Consider the following 24,091-nt stretch of genomic DNA (forward strand, 5'->3'; position numbering starts at 1 on the left):
CTCTCTCTCGCTCTCTCTCTCTCTCGCTCTCTCTCTCGCTCTCTCTCTCTCTCCCTCTCTCTCTCTCCCTCCCTCTCTCTCTCTCTCTCTCTCCCTCTCTCTCTCTTTCTCTCTCTCCCTCTCTCTCTCTCTCTCTCTCTCTCTCTCTCTCTCTCTCTCTCTCTCTCTCACATCTTCAATGTTATAATTCCATTGCAATGCCTCAGTTCAGACTCAGTCACCCAGCCTCTCCCAGAATCCAGTGCTCTGATATTAGAAATTCCAAAATGTTTGGTCAGATAATATAATTTCAGAATCCAATATCGTGCAGATATTACATCATTACAATTCATTGTATTTCATAAATACAAAAACAATGTTGAAATTCTGTGAGTGATGATTCTATAATTGCGGGACATTTCATTATTTGATCATGGCAAATGGCAAATGATGGTAGTAAATACCATAATAATGTCATTATATCCCCGAAACGTCTTTGAATATATGAAAGTGACACATAAATATGACTGACTGCCATTTAGATTTCTCAACGATTTATATCCTTGGCCGCTCACGTGATTCTCACTAAAACACACATGTGGCATCTAGTGACCACCATCTTTAAAAGTTTAAAAGTTAAAAGTGTAACGGCAGTTAGTAGGCCAAACTGTTTCACCAGATTAGTCAAAAGGTGTTATTGAAAATGTGGGCAGTTTTGGGAATATACCCGCTGTCGGTCACCGATGGGGCATAATTCTAGTTAATTTATTTAAAAAGGCTGTTAAAAACCCTGTTTATTCCCTGTCCAATTTTAACAACTTTCTAATTTGACCAAATGCAGCGTTCCAATGAGATGAGCATGCCAGATTAATTGCCAGTACACCAAGCTTTTAGATTCAGAGAAATCATTACCTGCTGAAATACCTTATCTGAATAACAAATGGTTTGTCCCAAAATCATTCTGACCTGAACCTGATGATCCTGTAGAAAACATTGTGGACTATGAGGCATGTTATAGGGCCTGAGTCAAGAGTGGATTCATTACAGATCCACCATTTTACTCCCAATATCATTATTAAATGATATTTATAAAGTGTCACTAAAAATGCCATGTGGTATTTGTCTCTAGGCCTCAATATTGAGTATAACAGCAACATTTTTAACTATGTCACCCTGTGAAGGCAAGTTAATTGGCCATATTCACACAGCGGTCATGCTCAGGTAGGAATTGGATTGAAAATGGAAAGGAATCCTAACCTGAGCATGACATAATAGCACAATGGCCACCATGTGAATATGGCCAATTGACTACGGGTAACATAGTCACTTATTACATTCATTTAGAAAATGCTAAATCTCCTGCAATTATAGAATGTCTTCTATGCTAATAGCCATTATGCAGTGTATGGCCTAATATTGTGTTTGATGTAGACACAATAGAGACTGGGAGATGCTGGGGGAACAACTTCTGCATCACAAAAAGGGGAATACTTTTTTCTTTCTGTTTCGCTTGTATCACAATAAGAAGAATACCAATTATAAGAAGAATCAAAATACAAAACATGTTATGGCAAGTTCCCATGCTTCTTCGGTGAACGATCCTCATAGGGTTTGAGACCTATTCCATCTCTACATCACTCACTCAATCCACAAAGTAACTTGACTTTATCTGAGAGGTACCTTTTTTTTCTTGCTTGCTTGATTGTTGTTTTCTCCCGTTTGCTGAGTTTTAATCTCGGCTGAGAGAAGTTTTTATGTCGTTCTCTCTGGCGCCTACCTCAGCTCAGATCCCGTCACCACGCCCCCCCCCCCCCCCCCCCCCACACACACACAGGTACTACTGTAGCATGAAGCTGAAGAGACTATACAACCTGCACACCTCAAGCTGCCTCCTTTAGCATAGACTGTGACACAGTCTCACTCAGTCTTGTATTAACATCGAGACCATCTAAAAGTATGAGGATGAGGTATTTCAATGTTCATTACTTTTGTAAACCCAATGTTTACCCCCCCAGCCCAGCATCCAATCAGGATGCAGAGGACGGGGTTAGTGAGCATAGGGAGGTGTTCTGACGTCACTTTAGTGTCCCGCGAGGTCCACCCGTAAAGGGATTTATCATTGGGAAAATGTATTATCGGCTATTGTAATAATTCTGCCTCATGAACATTGGCAAGCTTTCCATTTTTGCACAAAATGAGTTCCCTTCTATCACTAACATTATTGTTTAAGCATTTTTGGTTGAAATAAAGTTAGTTATAAGGTTTTTAATTTGTCGTTAAAAAAAGAACTACTGTACACTTACCAGTAGCCTAATGCATTGTGTAGTTCCGCAGTGAATGAGAACATAAACGTTGTTATTTTGCTACCTTTACGATTAATTGCAAATATTTTCATGTTGAGCTATAGATTGTGGATGAATACACACAGAAAGGTACACCATGCCAATGTTCATGCTTTATTTGTTTTAAACGAGACGATTTAGAAATTGGTCCATTGGAAACACATTGCGATTTCAAGAGGGGTGGACCGCGCGGGAAACGACAATGACGTAACCACTACACCTCCCTATTCACTGCAACATTTCAGGAAATGGGAGGGGTTTTTAGTAGCCAAGACCTCCCCTCTCGGAGTGTCCTATACTTCCTGTACCCAGAAGCTCTCTCACACACGACACAAGTATCTGGGTTTCATTCTGGCGTGACTTGGATCTTGGACAGAGGAGCTGAGAGCAGCAGAGAGGGGCAGCTAACGGTGTGCACGTTGTTCCCTATGGTCTGTTCCTCATCTGTCCTCCCACCAGGCACCGTGATACTGGCTGTTATATCATGAAGCGCCCGCTAGACTCTGTAAGAACCGTTCCTCTCCACAGTCACCCCGAACACAGAGAGAACGATTGTTCACTCCAGACTGGCGTAGCTGCAGTTGCAGATGATGGGTGGCGGGGGGGGGGGGGGGTAATACGATGCAATTCTGATGGTAGGTTGCATTTAAAGGTTTTGCTTGTGTACATTCAGCCCCAGCCTCAGACAGGAAGCAGAGAGAGAGGTTGCTGAGCCTAGCATGGGCCTTGTGTCCATTAATTCAACGATGGCAGCTGTTTTCATCACCTTTTTGTTTGTGTTTTGGTTCATTTCAGATTTTTTAAGTCCATTTTTTTTTCACCTTTAAAAATTTACCTTTTTTTTTTTGACTGAATGACATCATCATCATTACAAGTTATTTGACTGCTCTCATCATTTCTCTCATTGCTAGTGGTTACTTGTTATTTTTGACCTCCATACTGTATTTGGGAGGGTGGGATTCAGAATTCAAATACGTCACTTCCATGGGTCTAGGAAAGTGAAATCCATATCTGTGAACATGAGCTACTCTCTCCCAAAGCCAGAGACCATTAACCCTCTCACTACCGCACTACCAAAGGGTTAACCCTTTCACTGCGACAATACTTTCACTGCCACGCGACAAAAGGGTTAACCATTTCACAACCACACTACAGAAGGTTAACCTGTCGTGTGGTGGTGAAAGGGTTAACCCTTGTGTCGCGTGGCAGTGAAAGTATTGTAACAACATTCAGCAGGTCCACAAAATCAATCTCCCTTTGGGCCCCTGGTGATGACATCACAGGTTTAACACTCTGGTTTCTGGTGGGAGTTCTTCCCGTTCATTCATGTGTTTTTGGACCGTATAGGAATAACATGTATGAATTCTTAAATTGATGGGTGTTCCCCTTTGATGCCCATTCAACCGTGTCTTACGTGGTCGTCTCTCCACCACGGATATATACTGTAAACCTCGCTCTCTCCCTCCCACTGTCTCTCCACCACGGATATATACTGTAAACCTCGCTCTCTCCCTCCCACTGTCTCTCCACCACGGATATATACTGTAAACCTCGCTCTCTCCCTCCCACTGTCTCTCCACCACGGATATATACTGTAAACCTCGCTCTCTCCCTCCCACTGTCTCTCCACCACGGATATATACTGTAAACCTCGCTCTCTCCCCCCCACTGTCTCTCCACCACGGATATATACTGTAAACCTCGCTCTCTCCCTCCCACTGTCGTCCAGCAACTAAAGCTCTATACAAAGGCTGCTCTTGAACACTGCAGCCATAGAAGAAAATGAAAAAAAAACAGTGATTATGTAATGATAACTGGAGTAAAAGCCATAGGAATTAGACTTCAGAGTTAACAGGCATCAACTATTACGTGTGGTCTCAGCACCTGGGTAATGCGAGCCTGGTGTGCTTAGTTAAGCACTTACCCGTGATTTCTGACTTTGTTAACGGGCAGACCCTGAGAAATATCTCATGGAGAGAAAAGAAATCTATCAAACACTGGAACAAAGAAATGAAAAAAATGGAAAGAAATGTTATAGGTTAGGCTAATGATACCCGTATTGATGGAAATGTCTTTGTTATGAAAGAAATGTGGGTTGTGCTTGCTGTGTGTATATATATATACACATTAAAAGGGAAAATTCGTTGTAAAACAGACTTCACATATGGTACTTTTAGTGACATTTGACATTGTAATCAATAGCCATAATGGCTATATGACAGTAATTAATAGCTATAACAGAATCGCTTACTTCAAAAGGACACGTTACAGAATATCTGAACAGCTGTTTCCCAAAGCGAGAGACGATCTATGATGTCATCAAGATGCAGTTTCCAGATGCTCTGTTAACGTCTAATAATTTTCAGTGGTAAAAGTTCACGTCAACCGTTTGATAGGGCGGCCTCTACTCAAATGCATGTCCACACCACATCTTCCTAAAGGTGTCTTCTTTGTTTAATTCTAGATTTTTCAATTGTATTTATTCATCTCTTTGATTCTCTTGTTAAATGTAGATATAAAAAAAGGAGATTTTCATACAACATTACATCTAAAAGGAAAGTTGAAAGGTTTGTCATTATGTGTTGGCTGGGCTCCCCTGTCCCATGTCCTTCCAAAGACAGCTCTTTCCGCTTGTAGATTCAGTGGTTGGTTGCAGGATGTGTGTGTGTGTGTGTGTGCGTGCGTGCGTGCGTGTGTGTGTGTGTGTGTGTGTGTGTGTGTCTGTGTGTCTGTGTGTCTGTGTGTCTGTGTGTGTGTGCATGCTTATGTGTGTGTGGGTGTATGTGTGGTGTGTGTGTGTCTGTGTGTCTGTGTGTGTGTGCATGCTTATGTGTGTGTGTGTGTGTGTGTGTGTGTGTGTGTGTGTGTGTGTTCGTTTGTGTGTGCATGCTTGTGTGTGTGTGTGTGTGTGTGTGTGTGTGTGGATGTATGTGTTGTGTGTGTCTGTGTGTGTGCATGTTTATGTGTGTGTGTGTGGTGTGTGTGTGTATGTGTGTTTGTGTGTGTGTGTTCATTTGTGTGTGCATGCTTGTGTGTGTGGATGTATGTATGTGTGGTGCGTGTGTGTGGTGTGTGTGTGTGTGTGTGTGTCTGTCTGTGTGTGTGTGCATCCTTATATGTGTGTGTGTGTGTGTGTATGTGTGCGTGCGTGTGCGTGCGTGCGTGCGTGTGTGTGTGTGCGCCACTGCCCCACATTGAAAAAGAGAGAGAGACAGGATGGTCTAGCAAACCCACAAACTCAGGATGACTGCTTCAGGCAGCAAAGCAATTGGATCAATTTAGAGAATGATTACAGCTCCGCTGGCCATTCTCCCTGTGCTCCCAAACAGCTATTCTGACGCTGTAAACAACTCTTAACCTGAAAATATGCCTTTCATGTCAGTGGAGCCGATCCAGAAAGTGTCTCCTCTCGTGGGATCAAAGATAAAAAAATAAATGTCTTGGCTCCTCATCCCTGTCTCCCAGAGAGAGACGTGTTCATGCTCAGCTAAAATCTATATTGAACCGTCCAACATTCATAGAAATAGCATGTGTGAAGTCTGTTTTTGAGTGGAATTTCTCTTTTAAGGGCTCAGTGAAAAATGTGAAAGGAGACTTGTCTTTCCCAGCAGCCAGCCTGCAGATACAGTTTCAGTTTAGCACACACAGCAGACAAAGAAGCTCTCGGGTATTATAATAAGAGCTGGTAGCACTTAGAACAGCATCCAGAAGCTGTTTGAGCTATTCTAGTAATACTCCGTTACTGGGGTCAGTTTGATTGCTAGCCTGCGTTGAGATGGATCTATATGCTATCTATACCACATGTGCCTTATTCATTCAGAACTAACTTCGCTGCCAAAGTGAAGTGCTGTTCATGGATCCAAAATCAGCAACGTCCCCAAAACACAAAGCTCTTATTTATCTTTACCAAAGAAACCGAGTCTTGAATACAATGGACTTAGAACACACTTGCCTACTTGTTGTGTCTCATATATCCCCTCCACCCTCTTCTCTCCCTGAATCTTAAAGGAACACGCCAACTTTTGGGGAAATTAGCTTATTTGCCATCTACCCTGGAGTTAGACAAGCAGATACATACCCTTTCCTTCTCTGTGCATGCATTAGGCTTGGGGAACAGCCGCGCCATTAGCCTAGCTTAGTGTCATTCACTGGAAGTAGGTGTGCCAGTGTAGCCTAGTTATCAACAGTCACGAAATACACTCCAAATACAACTCCAAAACGATTCCTGTTTTTCCAAAAAAAACAACAGGGCTTTTGAGGTGATGAAATCACTGCGCCCAGGCAGCAGTGGTTCGGCAAAAAAATATTCCGAATATATATCTGCTTAGAAAACGAAAATGTCTAATTATTATTACTTTATTTAATTTTTTTCATGTGGTAAATACACAGGTCACAACATGTTTACAGGAACGTTTTGGAGTGTATTTCATGGCTGTTGGGAACTAGGCTACACTGGCACACCTACTTCCAGTGAATGACGCTAAGCTAGGCTAACGGTGCGGCTGTTCCCTAAGCCTAATGCATGCACAGAGAAGAAAAGGGTATGTATCTGCTCGTCTAACTCCAGGGTAGATGGCAAATAAGCGAATTTCCCAAAAAGTTGGCGTGTTCCTTTAAACGAAGTGAATTTTCAGTAGGCCTACTTGTGGTGCCTTATATACCCACTCTCACCTGATCTCATCTCCCTGAATCGTAAACTAAGTCAAGCAGTTCACCAGAAAGAGCATGTTAAAAAGGGTACTTTGACATTTTGAATTGTTCTCTGTTATTTATCTCGACCAGACACATGTCACGTTGTTGTGGGAAAATGTTTCTATATTTGATCTTCAGTTTCCCCTAAAATGGCACGTAAGCCTGGTCAGTATTTGTCGTCGCAACCATATAGGCCACTGCTAGCCGTTAGCTTGCAGCTAGCTGTGTCCCATGGTTTCAAGGAGGAATGCTAACTAGCTATAATACCTACTAACGAGCCATTTGCGGGACCCCAAAGGACAAACAAAGGGACTTTTCCCATCACAATGTCTCCTGTGGAGATAAATAACCAATTACAATTCCAAAATGTACAAAAGGTATTCCTTTAAGGCAGATGGGTGAAAATCTGTTTGCAGTAAGAATTGAGGACAATCATATCGACATTTATATGCAACCCCACTTGCTATACCTCATTTTTTATGTTTTTTTGTTTGTTTGTTTTTTAAGTCCCTCCAGCTAAAATATCAGGTTTTGCTTGTCTGTTTTTTATTGTATCCAGAACAGTCTCCTAGACTGAGCTGAAAATGACTGAATCACAAGCAGCACGTTTTAACTAGAGAGGAAAAAAAGAAAAACTCAAAGCAAAGAATTAAAACAAGCCCATAACCACCAGCACATGAAAATAGCATTTACATTTAACAAAACATCTTAATATTTGAGGCAATTGTATCTTGTTTAAGGACTTTCTCTTTGTATTTTTGTTTTCAAAGAATAATGATCTTAAACTGCCCTTTTTTATAGAGTACAGTCCCTCTAGAACTGTCGGTATATTTTGGATACTCTGTGTACAAAACGAAAGACAAAAACAGAAATGAAATAGTGTTGTATTTTATATATAATAGAACATTTCAATATGGTGACATGTCACTAATATATTTATTTACTAATATATTTATCCATTTTGTCCAGGTCTGAAACGATTCTTGGTTTTTGTATAGAATATACCTATATGAAACCAACCAGTGCTATCACAGATGTAACAGCCTGGCTTCATTCCAATTATATGCAAATAAATTATTTTGAAATAACACCTTTGTGTTGAGTGCAGTTTCTGTATGAGCCACTTAGACAACTGACCTATCTAGAACCCCGCTCTCTTTTCTTGATCCTCCAATCACAACTGTTGCTTTCCTTGTAATTGGAGGATGAAGAAAAGAGGGCGGGGTTCGAGATAGGTAAATGATCACGTTATAACGTGAAACGTTTTATGTTAACGTTTTATGTTAAAACAATAAGTTATCAGGTTATAACGTGATACTGATATTTTTTTTCTGTTTCTGCATGGTGTGGCAGCAATACGCTTCCGTACTATGGTATAGATATACATCAGCATGTATGTGTGTGTGTGCTTGATGTGTAGTGAGTGTTAAATAGCTTTTATGAATTTACAGCTTGCATAGGAAGTGAAGGCTTCATCCCAAACAGATGTCTATATTCATTTTGGATAAACATATTTCTGCATGTAGATTTCACAGCATTTCTCAAAGACCAAGATGACTATTAGACACATAAGGTTTTCAGATGGCTAATAACTTACTTATAGACAGTAATATTCACTAGTGAATTTTTCAAATACTTAATATCTCATTTTTGGGACAGAGCTGGTCATGTAGTTGTCAGTTTGGGGGGTATATCAGTAGAAGGCTTCCTTCTTGCCCGTTCCTGTCAACGCCGTGAGGTTGCCCCTGGCGTCCTGGTCCATCTCAATAGCCTCAAACAGAGACTTGAAGTTCCCGGCCCCAAAACCCTGGAGAGAGAACAGACAAGACAGCCCAATTACCCAAAGATCTGCCTTATTCTGTGTCGTTTTGTTATGGCTCTGGGGGCGCGAGTCCTCTCACAAGCGCTGACCTCTTTGATCACGGATCACTAGAGAGAGATTAATATTCTCGTGGTTTATAGCTTCAAACATCTACTCTGCTCTTCAGGGGGGGGGGGGGTCCTAAAAGAAATTAATCATGTAAATATTTTCATTGGTAATCACAAGATCAAGCGCTGGTGGTTGTTGCTCCCCCAGAGGTCCTTTGGTGTGGTTCAGGTTCACTTTCCCCCCCCGCCGCTCAGTCATCGTATCCACATCACTACACAGAGTGAAATGCCTGGTGGGGTGCGCCTGTTTCGACACGCAGAGGAGGAGGGGGGGGGGGGGGCTCGTTGGTATAAATTTTGCCACAGGGTGCAACCCAACCCAAAGATCCCCTCGCTGTGTGAAGCAGTAAAGTACAGGGGCCTTTTAATCTGCATCTGTGATAGATTTACTGGGCCTTTTACAACTGGGCTGCCATTGTGTTCACACACTGGGTGGGAGCCCTGAACAGGTGTCGAGGGTGTAAAGCGCCGTGTTGGCTGTTTTAACCCTTTCACTACCAAATGGTTAACCCTTTCACTGCGACAATACAGAAGGTTAACCCTTTCACTGCCACACGGAAAAGGGTTAGCTCTTTCACTACCACACTACAGACGGTTAACCCATTTCACACCGACTGTAGTGTGGTAGTGAAAGGGTTAACCTTCCGTATTGTCGCTGTGAAAGGGGTTAACCCTTCGGTAGTGTGGTAGTGAAAGGGTTATGGGTGGCAATGAGGGAGAAACGGAGGGGATACTGGCCTAAGAAAACGTATAGAGGAGCTGTGGGTGTAGATGTAGAATATGGAAGGTGTACGATTTACAGGCTGTGTGCCTACAGTATCATCATAAGCAATTATTCGTAGTTTGCCAAATTTGGTCTCTAACCTATAGTAGTAGTAATGGTAATATTACTCACAAAATGGTTGTGGCGCTGAATGACCTCCAGGAACAGGGTCGGTCTGTCCTGCACGGGTTTGGTGAAGATTTGGAGGAGGTAGCCCTTGTCGTCGAAATCCACTAAGATTTTCAATTCCTTGGTTGGTCGAATGAAAAACAATATACAGGTGCAGCTCAATAAATTTGAATATCGTGGAAAAGTCCATTTATTTCGCTGCATTGATGCAGTAATTTGTGCAAAAGGAGCCCCAACTAAGTACTGAGTGAAAATTTTTTTCAACATACTTTTCAGTAGACCGACATTTCTATATAAAAATATATATTTTGATTGGTCTTATGTAGGCCTAATATAAAAAAATTCTGAGATACTGAATTTGGGGTTTTCATGAGCTGACAGAGCTGTAAGCCATAATTATCTAAATTAAAACAAACAAAGGCATGAAATATTTCACTTTGTGTGTAATGAATCTATAATCTATGAGAGTTTCGCTTTTTGAATTTAATCACTGAAATAAATTAACTTTTTCACAATATTCTAATGTATTGAGCTGCACCTGTATATAGATATATATTCAGGCACATATACAGTGAAGACGGTGTGTGTGTGTGAGAGAAGGATGTGTGCCATAAATCTCAACTGCTGAACTGAAATGATTATGTTCTCTCACCTGTAAGCGGTTGAGGTCCTCCTTCACCTTGATCTTGGCGGTCTTGAGATTCTCCCGCAGGCTGTCGTAGTACGCGTCGGGCGCTGCGAGGAAGTCCATGCCTCGGGCGCGCAGGTTCACTATCTGTTTCAGGACGGAAAACAGAGAGGGGGGGGGGTCTAAAACCTGTCTTTACTTGCCGCGGTTTAGGAGACATTTAGAAAAGACGAGGCTGACGAGAGAATTCCAACGCGTTTGTTTCACTGCCGCACTACAGAAGGTTAACCCTTTACTACCACACTGCAGAAGGTTAACCCTTTACTACCACACTGCAGAAGGTTAACCCTTTACTTTCACACTGCAGACGGTTAACCCTTCTACTGCCGCACTACAGAAGGTTAACCCTTTACTATCACACTGCAGACGGTTAACCCTTTCACTGCCGCACGCCAGAGGGTTAACCCTTTACTATCACACTGCAGACGGTTAACCCTTTCACTGCCGCGCTACAGAAGGTTAACCCTTTACTATCACACTGCAGACGGTTAACCCTTTCACTGCCGCACTACAGAAGGTTAACCCTTTACTATCACACTGCAGACGGTCAACCCTTTCACTGCCGCACGCCAGAGGGTTAACCCTTTACTATCACACTGCAGACGGTTAACCCTTTCACTGCCACACGCCAGAGGGTTAACCCTTTACTATCACACTGCAAACGGTTAACCCTTCCACTGCCGCGCTACAGAGGGTTAACCCTTTACTATATCACACTACAGACGGTTAACCCTTTCACTGCCACACGTCAGAGGGTTAAGCCTTTACTATCACACTGCAGACGGTTAACCCTTCCACTGCCGCGCTACAGAAGGTTAACCCTTTACTATATCACACTACAGACGGTTAACCCTTTCACTGCCACACGTCAGAGGGTTAACCCTTTACTATCACACTACAGACGGTTAAGCGTCTGTCTGTAGTGTGATAGTAAAGGGTTAACCTTCTGTAGTGTGGCAGTGAAAGGGTTAAGGCACGCTTATTGATTAATCGGTATACCCCGCAGGCGTTTCCACAATTATTTAAATATGTGTTTACTCACAGCTTGAATGATGTTTGACGTGTTGAGGGCGACGTGTTGGACACCCGCCCCGCCATTGTAGTCCACATATTCCTATGGACACAGGGACGCACGCAGGACATGGAATACATTGAGACGGTTAACTGTATTGCTTTATTGTAAAGTAAAAACAGACAACTAAGTGTAAAAGGCTACTTAAAATGACTACTGTCTGTGTTTAAAAGTCTGATAGCCGAGGGTACAAAAGATTTGGCGTAACGGTTGGTCCTACTTGGTGAATATATTGTTTTCATTCTACCAACCAAGGAATTGAAAATCTTAGTGGATTTTATTTTATTGTATTGATTGTTACAGGTACAATCTGTAACGCTGTCAAACGGCGACCTCTAAGGCAAAAGAGCACCACTTTGTATTGCACTTTGTTTGCACTTTTTGTTTTGGTCTGATTTGTTTGGAGTTTAGTAACTTATTATACTGTGAATTGATCCAGACCTCTCTCTTCTTGACAGAGTCCGAGGTGTGGCCTCTGCAATAGTAACCCCTCCCCCATTCAACTCCAATCCACATTACATTACAGATTCAACCTTTTACATTCAAAATTGCCACATTCATAACAGGTGACTGTGTTAAAACATACATAAAAAAATAGAGACATTTGACAGACATGCAGGGCTACCCTAGGCCATGGGGGAAGGGGTTACCAACAATTCCCAAACAGGATGAGACATCATACAGTATTGCTAAAATTTCAAATGCCTACCTCTATAGCAGGTACATGTATTAACCCTTTCACTACCACACTACCAAATGGTTAACCCTTTCACTGCCACATGACAAAGGGTTAACCCTTTCACAACAACACTACAGAAGGTTAACCTTTTCACTACCAAACTACCAAATGGTTAACCCTTTCACTGTGACAATACAGAAGGTGAACCCTTTCACTGCCACACGACAAAGGGTTAACCCTTTCACTACCACACTACAGAAGGTTAACCCTTTCACTACCACACTACAGAAGGTTAACCCTTTCACTACCACACTACAGATGGTTAACCGTATGTAGTGTGGTAGTGAAAGGTTAACCTACCGTCTGCAGTGTGGTAGTGAAAGGGTTAACCTTCTGTAGCGTGGTAGTGAAAGGTTAACCTACCGTCTGTAGTGTGGTAGTGAAAGGGTTAACCTTCTGTAGTGTGGTAGTGAAAGGGTTAACCTTCTGTAGTGTGGTAGTGAAAGGTTAACCTACCGTCTGTAGTGTGGTAGGGAAAGGGTTAACCTTCTGTAGTGTGGTAGTGAAAGGGTTAAACATATCAAAATGACATCACGTAATTAAAAACATGAAATGTGGCATTGGTTAGTGGAGGCAGGGCGCCCCAGCTGAGTCGCGGCACGGCCGACCCGGGTTTGATTCCCGGACCCGTCGTTATTTGCCGAATGTCTTCCCCCCACTCTGTCTCCCGTTCCTCCTCTCTCTCTCTCTCTACTGGACTGCCCAGTAGCAAAAAGCGATAAACACTCAAAAATAAAATAAAAAATAAAAAAAAGATTAGTGGAGGCTGAGGAGCAGACCTGGATCTGAGACTTCTTCTTCCCGGACGCCGGCTCGTTGATGGGCATCTTGATGGTCTCCTCGTAGTTGGTGACCACGATGGACCTCAGGGCGCTGTACTGAGTGTGGATCTGCTTGTCGTCTATGGACCAGAATCGGTGGAACATCAAACAATTCTGATACCTGGGACGGGTGGACAGACACACAGGACAGACGGGCTAAACTATGGGGGTACGCCACCTGTACAACTAGCAGGGTGTATCATCTCAAATAGAATAGAATAGAATATAAACCCTTTAATAAAATGTAAGATTGCTCACATTGAACAACAATAAACATTTAGGTAGTCAATAGGACTAAAATAGGAATAAGAATATAATTATATTAAAATAAGAATAAAGAATAAAATACGGTCTGGGATATACATTGTGGTATGTACACAGTATATACATTCTAAAATCTTAAATATGCAACTATCCAGCCAAGAATATACAGAAATATACAGTCAAATGTACAGTAATAAGTGTGAAAATGTAAAGTGAAAAGTATCCCGGAAGATTGTGTGAGAAGTGTACATACTTCAAGTGTACAAGTGTAGTTTAAATATATCTCTTTTCTAATGGTTAAAGTTGTGCTTTCTAAATGGTTACTTGAGTACAGAAGAATGAGAATGTCACCCCTCTGTAGTAACGGTTTGAAGGGTGTTTGCTCGTCCTCTTGCCCCCTGTGTGTGTGTGTACTCTGCCAGGTGCGTACGTGCCGTGCCCCCGATGGGAACGCTCACCAGTCTGAGACTGGCACCATTTCATCATCTGGCTGGTTTCCCACGACGTGATCGATGAAGGACAGACCCGCGGGGGGACTGCACAGAGAGGGAGGGGAGGGGGGGGGGGGGGGGCATATTTACATCCATATCTTTCAAAAACAATCATCACAGTAGAGGAAAACCTACTACAGTGGTTGTGGTTTCCCGCGCGTGTCGTCCCCCTCGCTTGAAATCACAATGTATTTCCAACGGACACATTTCTAAAAAAAACGTCTCGTTGAGAACAAATAAAGCGTGAACATTGGCACGGTGTACCTTTCTCTGTGTATTCATCCACAGAGTATTCTGTGTATTCATCTATAGCTCAACGTGAAACAATTCGCAATTAATTGTAAAATAATTACGTATATAATTGTATTTCAACCAAAAATGCTTAAATAATAATGTTAGTGATAGAAGGGAACTTGTTTTGTGCAAAAATGGAAAGCTTGCCAATGTTCATGGGCAGAATTATTACAATAGCCGATAATACATTTTCCCAATGATAAATCCCTATACGGGTGGAGCGCGCGGGAAACTAAAGTGACGTCAGACGACACCTCCCTGTTGATATGTATAATAGGCCATGGACCCCCATCCCAGGGACTCTCATCTGAGAGCTGTTGTTAGAGGAACTCCCTAAATGTCTCTACTGTAGGCGGGGAGACGACAGAGGAGACAGTGAAACCTACATCCTCTAACCTCTAGTAGTGAATACAATAATAGTGGTGTCTAACGACCATAACACTTTAAATACAAGCAGATCCACGCCCTGTCCCAAATAACAGTGGGGTGTGTTTAACCCTTTCACTGCCACACTACAGACGGTTAACCCTTTCACTGCCACACTACAGAAGGTTAACCCTTTCACTACCACACTACAGAAGGTTAACCCTTTCACTACCACATTACAGAAGGTTAACCTTTCACTGCCACACTACAGACGGTTAACCCTTTCACTACCACACTACAGACGGTTAACCCTTTCACTACCACACTATAGAAGGTTAACCCTTTCACTACCACATTACAGAAGGTTAACCCTTTCACTACCACATTACAGAAGGTTAACCTGTCACTACCACACTACAGAAGGTTAACCCTTTCACTACCACACTACAGAAGGTTAACCCTTTCACTACCACACTACAGACGGTTAACCCTTTCACTACCACACTACATAAGGTTAACCTTTCACTACCACACTACAGACGGTTAACCCTTTCACTACCACACTACAGACGGTTAACCCTTTCACTACCACACTACAGACGGTTGACCCTTTCACTACCACACTACAGAAGGTTAACCTTTCACTACCACAATACAGACGGTTAACCCTTTCACTACCACACTACAGAAGGTTAACCTTTCACTACCACACTACAGACGGTTAACCCTTTCACTACCACACTACAGACGGTTGACCCTTTCACTACCACACTAAAGAGGGTTAACCCTTTCACTACCACACTACAGACGGTTGACCCTTTCACTACCACACTACAGAAGGTTAACCCTTTCACTACCACACTACATAAGGTTAACCTTTCACTACCACACTACAGACGGTTAACCCTTTCACTACCACACTACAGACGGTTAACCCTTTCACTACCACACTACAGACGGTTGACCCTTTCACTACCACACTACAGAAGGTTAACCTTTCACTACCACAATACAGACGGTTAACCCTTTCACTACCACACTACAGAAGGTTAACCTTTCACTACCACACTACAGACGGTTAACCCTTTCACTACCACACTACAGACGGTTGACCCTTTCACTACCACACTAAAGAGGGTTAACCCTTTCACTACCACACTACAGACGGTTGACCCTTTCACTACCACACTACAGAAGGTTAACACTTTCACTACCACACTACAGAAGGTTAACCTTTCACTACCATACTACATAATGTTAACCCTTTCACTACCACACTACAGAAGGTTAACCCTTTCACTACCACACTACAAACTGTCTGTAGTGTGGTAGTGAAAGGGTTAACCTTCTGTAGTGTGGTAGTGAAAGGGTTAACCTTCTGTAGTGTGTCAGTGAAAGGGTTAAATAAACGATTTGATATTCCCATCTTTGCTGAGCAAGATTTCTGTGCAAAAGGGAATTAGAGGCCTGTCCCAAATAAAGGCGGGTGAGTTCAGTGATTGAAGTATTCCCCATTATGTTGGGAACCCCAACTCAAGAACCTCTGGGGGGCCCTGGACCCCACACTGAGAACCCCTGGGGGGCTGGACCCCACACTGAGAACCCCTGGGGGGCTGGACCCCACACTGAGAACCCCTGGGGGGCTGGACCCCACACTGAGAACCCCTGGGGGGCTGGACCCCACACTGAGAACCCCTGGGGGGCTGGACCCCACACTGAGAACCCCTGGGGGGCCCCGGACCCCACACTGAGAACCCCTGGGGGGCTGGACCCCACACTGAGAACCCCTGCCCAATATGTTGTTGTGTTGTGTTGCATCTTCTCATGTCATGTCATCTCATGTTATGTTAAAAACATTTAAAAAAAAATTAAACGTATTATTAAAACAAAGGTGAGGAGGACGTACTGTACATGACGTGTCACATGCACCTACAGTGTGGGGAGCAGGGGGTCCTTATAGAGAGGCGTCCTGTAGCCCGGGAGGAACAGGCCTTTGTAGGGTCCAAGGTACTCGATGAGTGTGTGGGTTGTATCTCCATACTGGGAGAATGACACAAATAGTTATTATTCCATTGACATGTATGTTTCTACTTTATTATTATTATTATTATTATTATTATTATTATTATTATTATTATTATTATTATTATTATTATTATTATTATTATTATTATTATTGTGTATGCCTGTCTATACTCTTGACTTACCGTTTTAAGCACAGCGTACTTAACCTTGCCATGGCTGTCCTGCTCCACCCAAGGCTCTTTGACGACCACAGCGCCTCGCTCCTTAGCCGTCTGCCAGAGTGGATCAGATGCACAGTGAGTTACCCAGCAAGGCACCTTTTTTTAACCTCTTGACAGCCTTCTAGTGGCTGAACATGGAATGTCACCCGAGTACCCAAAGTTCCAACTCCTAAAAGATCATTCCGGTTATTTTGGGCCTACACCCTGATTTTCTGGCCATGCCATACCATAACGATCGATTCTGACCTGTGTCGTTATCTTTCTCCCAGCATGGCTGTAGTGGTAGAGTAGGTAAAACACTGGAAAAGCATGATAATACTGTTCCACTGTGACTTTCTTTACAAAGTCCCCCCAAAACAATATTTATATATATTTTTTGTTGATATTTCTCATATATTAACACAACACATTATGTGTTTTGCACATATCAACAGTTGTTTCTTCCAACATGAAGGACAAAATGGGCATTCTAAACATTTTGTGTAAGGCCTCTATTGGACCGTTTTTTTGAGTGGATTGTGTATTTCTGGGTTGTTAATTCGTTCTGCAGGTCTCACAATCACAATTCAATCCAATGGGGCAACTGATTTTCTAAACCTTTAAAATGCTTCAATTTATTACAGATAGATTGTACCATACAGACAATCTCTATGGTCTCTGTCGAAGCTACTATCTGTGTTAGGCAATGGACCCGGACAGAGGTTACACAAACTCTCTGTTTAACCTGGAGTTATGGAACAGGTCACGGAGGTCAGGTGGACCGCTCAGCCCACGCAGCCTGTCCTCGGGGGAACCTGCTGGAGCACGGGACCCGAGAGCTCGCTGCTGTACTTCAGCGACATACCTCATGCTTTCACAGGGCATACCAGCAGTGTAAACAACACATGCGCCCGCACGCACTTCAAAGGAATCGTTCGGATTACATAAAATCGTATGAAATACTTGCCGCTGCCAGTAGAGTAAATGACGCATGGGAACCCGTTAGCAAAAGATATTTGAAAACACATCACAACATGCAAACAAAAGGTTTTTACAGTCCTTGTGTATCATCTCCCCAGGGCGTGATTCTGCTGTCAGACCCACGCAATGTTTCTTGAAGAACGGCATTGATTGATTGATTGAAAACTGTATTAACAGATTGCAGAATGGGTACAATACAGTACGGCTCAATACAACAACTGCTAAGAGGATGAAGACCAGAAAAATACTTTTGCATTGTTTACATAAGGGTCCTCCATTTTCAATTAATCAAAACACGCATCAGTGTGAGAGAATGAATCAAGTGTGGGAAATACACAAGGACGGTTGTACTCTGTTGTGGATGGTATGTCATGTTGTGGTGTAAGTATTTCTCTCAACACGTCCCCCGTGAGCTGCCTTGTCTGACGCGGCCCGCGGCCCTCGGAACACAGCCAGAACTCTGACCACGGGACTCAGTAAGCCACCTAATGGCTATATGCGTTGTTTACTCTTCTGGTAATTATTTCTTAATTCACTTTATGTAAAACAAATAAATAAATAAATACAAGCTACTCCTTTAACCCTTTCACTGCCACATGACAAATGGTTAACCCTTTCACAACCACACTACAAAAGGTTAACCCTTTCACTACCACACCACAGGCGGTTAACCATCTAGTGTGGTAGTGAAAGGGTTAACCTTCTGTAGTGTGGTAGTGAAAGGGTTAACCTTCTGTAGTGTGGTGGTGAACGGGTTAACCTTCTGTAGTGTGGTGGTGAAAGGGTTAAGGAGTCACTGTGTGTGTAGCAGTTGCAGGATCAGTTCCCTTTCAATTCTCTAAATTAATGTTAGAGAATGTATCTATTATGGATATAAGAACACATTTTAAGATTCAGATTTGTATGAAAAATCACTTTCTGAATTAATTTCCTGATTTGTGAATTGGACAAATCCCTACAAAAACACATAGCATTCATGTCTCCCTATATTGACCCTATTGAGCTATGTTTAATGTTATAATGTTCAGTATAATGTATATGCTATAGCCTAATGTAATCATGAATGCTGTCGTGTTTTAAATAGTGACCTAATATGACAATGACAAAATCACAAAGACAATAATGTTGAGTTAAGATAAAAATCTATACTGTTACTGTATCTATTTCAGGAAGACTATAGCTATTGAATCTAATGTTAGCTAACAGGGATCTGAGTAAAAAACAACGTTACCTTGATCAAGAAATCACAGTCTTCCACCTGGAAAGAGATGTCTTTAACCCCGTCCCCATGTTTCATCAGGTGTTCCCCCATTTCTGAGGGGAAATAAAAACCATGTGGACACATGAGCTTATGCTTTGGATAGAATTCACCTTTTCATTTTATAGCTAATATATTAGTAGAATAAAGCAGGAAGCCGGACCAGCACTCTCAGATTTCAATCTGAGAGTGCTGGTCCGGCTTCCTGCTTTATTCTACATTTAACTTCGGGATTACAGCACCCAGTGTCAACCATTGTGAGCGCGGTCTAACTTGACTTTCATAGCTAATATATTAAAAATTACTTTGCGAACGGAATACTTGCCTTCATTTCCTGGATTCAGGGCAGATTCAAATACAAAGAATATCTGTGAAGGGAGAGGGAGATTGGTTAACCCTTTCAGGTGTACGGTCCACTGATTCATGATACAATTTTATAAAACTAAATATGAGTTTTATTTAGATATCATGTGTGATATTAGAATTTTGAGAGCTGAGCATTCTAATGGCGATGTCACAAACGATGAGAGCGCTCACCTTGTCCTGCCTGATGACGTGAGACACCCGCTCTCGGCTGCCCGTCTCCAGACCCTTGTAGGCCACGTGCTCAAAGCCCATCTTGTCACAGTAGAACACAGCCGCCTGTGGAATGATGGGAGGGTCTTCATTGTGATTTATTTTATTGTTTAATTTCGATATCCACCATTTGGGAGAAAAACATTTAAGATGCATACTCTAATTCTGATTGTTGATTGAAAATAGAATTCACAACAATTTGTTATCCGCTATCACAAAACCTTTGCTTATAAAATAGTTACATTCTAGAATCTAGATAATGTAGTCATATCTGTGCTATGGAAATATTGAGCAATGAACATGACTTGACAACAATCTTTTATCCAAAGATTGTTAGCTATAGCTAATATATAGAATATTCCATCCAAATGAGTTATAATAATAATAATAATAATAATAATAATAATAATAATAATAATAATAATAATAATAATAATAATAATAATAATAATAATAATAATAATAATAATAATAATAATAATAATAATAATAATAATAATAATAATAATAATAATAATAATAATAATAATAATAATAATAATAATAATAATAATAATAATAATAATAATAATAATAATAATAATAATAATAATAATAATAATAATAATAATAATAATAATAATAATAATAATAATAATAATAATAATAATAATAATAATAATAATAAAACTTTATTTGTATAGCACCTTTCATACAGAAACTGCAGCGCAAAGAGCTTCACAACAGAAAAAAAGACTGTAAAATGAGCACATAAAGTGCAAACATATAAAATCACAGTTTTTCACATTAGGATCTAACATTTGGAATGAAACCCATCCAATCCTGCCGATGGTTGGTCATATGAGGCAAAAGTGTGGCACAACTTGTGCCTTGAATCTGTGAATGATTTGCTCAATTCTCTGCATTGTGAGCTGCAGCGCTATAGTTGAATGAACTATTGAATGAGCCTTTGAAGCAGGAACGTTATTTACCATGACCTGCCCATTGCCTGTATAAATGTCAAGGATAATCACACAAATTATATTTCTGTTACTCTGTACGCCTCACGTTTGCAGCATTTGCATCAACGTGGTTCATAAGGACTGTGACTTGTTCACCAAACTGTATGACCTACATAAGGCTGAGACGATATGCCATTTGGAGGAATCGATAAATCGGGGCCAAATTATCGATAAATATCGGCATTTTTATTAGTATTACCTTTTTATTTTTATTTTGCAGCAATTCTTTGTCGTTGCCGCCATCTTTAGTGTTACAGATTTCCCCATTCAAAACTACCACAGTGATCCTTCTCATTTTATAGCCGGTGGTCTCTGGATGTGATGGAGGAGTGCGCTGCATATTGAATGCACAGTGCAGAGTTGCAATTCAACTGAATTTACATGAAATGGGGATGTTTTAACTAAAACATGCCACAAGACCTAGTATTTTAGTATAGTATAACGATTTTTATTTTTTTTAAAGTTGTGATGCCACTTATCGATATAACACAGTTATCGATAATTATCGATATATCGATAAGTGGTCTCAGCCTTACAATTGTGTGTTTTGAATGACAGAGTTCAAGCAGTTGGACTGTGAACTGACTCAAGTCAGGTGTCAACATGTTTCCTACCCAAGCATCTGTCCAGAATGCAAAAAGGAATCTACCACAGACAGCTGATCTATCTGTTAAAGTTATTACATACTGGTACTCACCTGGCTTGTTGTAAGGTTAGCATAATACTATATTACATTATTATTATTATTATTATTATTATTATTATTATTATTATTATTATTATTATTATTATTATTATTATTATTATTATTATTATTATTATTATTATTATTATGTCAACTGATCTTGATGTCAAGTGACATCGTGTTAAAAGAAATATAAGAAAAATATAAGAAAGGATTTACAACCAAAACAACCAATTTAAAAGAAATCTGAATTCATAATGTCAGACTCGAGGAAAGAATATGAAGTGTGTGGATATACTGACCTGCTTGGCATTGCCCACCCAGAAGGTCAGATGATGAAACCTGAGAAACTTCCCCCTTTCGGGCTGACGGGGAAAAAGATAGAAATAATAATAATACATTTTAGGGGTTGGTTCTGATAATAATGGATAATATAGCGATAACATAAAGAGCTCTTCTGGATTTCTGAAGATGTTTACCGATAATGAATTCAGTCATAAAATAATCAGTCATATTAATGAAGTATCGTTCTTGATCAGATGATTGTGTTAATGATATCAGGTGGCACACACTGGGCTCCATCGCAACTCAATGATATTAACTTTTCTTGATCTTACCTTCTCTCCTTTGTCCGTGTAGGAAGTCTGAAAATAAAAAAATAAAGAAATATATATATGAATATATATAAATATATATATATATACACACATCATAACTTCAACACCTTTCACAAGGTTATCACAGACTGGTCTACAATATGCAGATCAAAAAAAGTGTTATTGTAAAATGACTAATGGCTTCATGTCAAATAAATTTATAAAAATTTCCTCAGCTAGATACAGTTCATGACCCCATTAGACCCCTCGTCTGATGGTGTGTCCTGATCATAATAGCTGGCATACTGCCTAAAGTCATTGATTTGATTTGATTTGATTTAAAGTCAGTCCCTTACCATGCTGTGATGATGGATGGATAACGGCGCCGCCAAGAGTGAGAACCTAAATCACGGAGGCACCACAGCCTACAGATAAGTACTAGCCTGGCGACCAATCATGATTGGTCATTAAGGTCAACGCCCCCCTGTCCGCCCCCCTACCTGAGCACCATTCTGCAGCACTGTCCCAAATCTGTTTGTCTGGTTTTGTCATCTCCTCAGTGCCGTATTGATCCCCCTGTTTTCGCCCGTAGAGGACGTCAGTCTGTCGTCATACTGTAACCAGTGCAGCCTTCATTTAGCAGGGGCCCTAAAACAGACATATTAACTCATTCTGCGCCATCGCTTAAGTGCGCGAGAGGGCGCTAGAACGCCACCGCTTTAATCAATGGGGGGACTGCGAGATTTGCGAGTGCTTAAAATATATCTTAAATTATAGCTATGGGTCTAATACACCCGTCGATTATCAGTGAGTTGCTTCCTGTCAACATGTACAAAACGGATTGTTTTTTCATCTGTACATTTCCGTTTTATACCGTTTTGAATATGAGTATAGTTTTGGTGATTCTTAGTAATTCCAGGAAAAGACGTGATAATAGCCCTTTAGTGGAATACACTAAACACGTTGTCATTTTTTGCCTGATTATCGAATCTTCGTGAAATCAATGCTAGATCATCATTATTATCCTTCCTCATGCAAGAATGAAAAGAGCCCTGGACCGCGGGGCTCCCCCAGTCCCCTCCTGCACTCAACGGCACACACACACACACACACACTACACACACACACACACACACACACACACACACACACACACACACACACACACACACACACACACACACACACACAGAGACAGCTTCGATCGGGGTAGAAAGACATATCAGATCAACGCAAGATTTTATATATAGTGTTCTTACCTGGTATCTGATGTAATGCAAAAGAAATAATCCAATTATCTGATCGCCATTCCAAATACTGCTCGTGGAGGTCCGTCGCACATTACCGAGCGTTACACATGAACGGGCGGGCGGGGTTGCTGTTCCATGCCATCGTTGTATAGGCCTACCTCGCCTGAGCACCTAAACCCCGCCCGCACGGCTCAGATCGTCCCAGAAAAGAAACTATACCATTCCTAATGGAGTGCAATACCAGCTGGAAGGCGGCGGTATTTGCCCTTTTACAAGCTCAGACCCATTTCCAATGATAACATCAGGCTGAATGGATGAAAATGAATGGATATCGCTAATAAAAGAAATAACAATTAAAACCCGACTATACTCGTGATTGGCGCTGAACGGTCGGCGAGTTAACCCGACTATCATTGGGTCTGGCGTTGAATGAGTTAACTAGGGACACATCGATACCGATAGTATCAGATATTAGGAAGTTAAACGGTAAACGGTCATTTCCACAATTCTAAAATTACATACCAGGAAACATGAAACACGTTAGAAATCAGAGCAAAGTGACTTGATTTGCTGCATTTCCAACACATAGAGAAGCATGCTACTGTAGATCTCTAATGGAGAACATGTCATTATATATATTTCAATATTTGTTGTCCAATGACCCCAAACTGATGGTCTAAGTCTATATTGTTCAGTGAATGCGATGGATCGGATATTGATACTCTCAAAAGGTTCCCAAATGCCTACTCAGTCTGAGCACTATCCCTTTAAGAAGGTTGTTCTACTCAGTCTGAGCACTATCCCTTTAAGAAGGTTGTTCTACTCAGTCTGAGCACTATCCCTTTAAGAAAGTTGTTGTTCTACTCAGTCTGAGCACTATCCCTTTAAGAATGTTGTTCTACTCAGTCTGAGCACTATCCCTTTAAGAAGGTTGTTCTACTCAGTCTGAG

The 24,091-nt window shown here is 41.3% G+C and overlaps 1 protein-coding gene across 1 annotated transcript; it reads right to left on the minus strand.

Annotated features, from left to right (window-relative positions):
* Positions 1 to 8,706: 8,706 nt before the first annotated feature.
* On the minus strand, positions 8,707 to 21,933 carry hpda (4-hydroxyphenylpyruvate dioxygenase a; the record flags this gene model as incomplete). The annotated part of the gene is made up of 13 exons (XM_084319597.1): positions 21,913 to 21,933; positions 21,598 to 21,660; positions 19,571 to 19,675; positions 19,359 to 19,401; positions 19,007 to 19,089; positions 16,777 to 16,866; positions 16,503 to 16,609; positions 13,877 to 13,954; positions 13,113 to 13,275; positions 11,565 to 11,636; positions 10,487 to 10,609; positions 9,838 to 9,954; positions 8,707 to 8,820 (listed from the first exon to the last, which is right to left on the minus strand). Exons 3-13 carry the CDS (start codon positions 19,649 to 19,651, stop codon positions 8,707 to 8,709), a joined length of 1,071 nt encoding a protein of 356 aa, XP_084175723.1. The 5' UTR covers positions 19,652 to 19,675; positions 21,598 to 21,660; positions 21,913 to 21,933.
* Between the last annotated feature and the right edge of the window lie 2,158 nt (positions 21,934 to 24,091).

The sequence above is a fragment of the Notolepis coatsorum genome (assembly GCF_963971535.1).
Source record: "Notolepis coatsorum genome assembly, chromosome: 8".
Lineage (NCBI taxonomy): Eukaryota > Metazoa > Chordata > Actinopteri > Aulopiformes > Paralepididae > Notolepis > Notolepis coatsorum.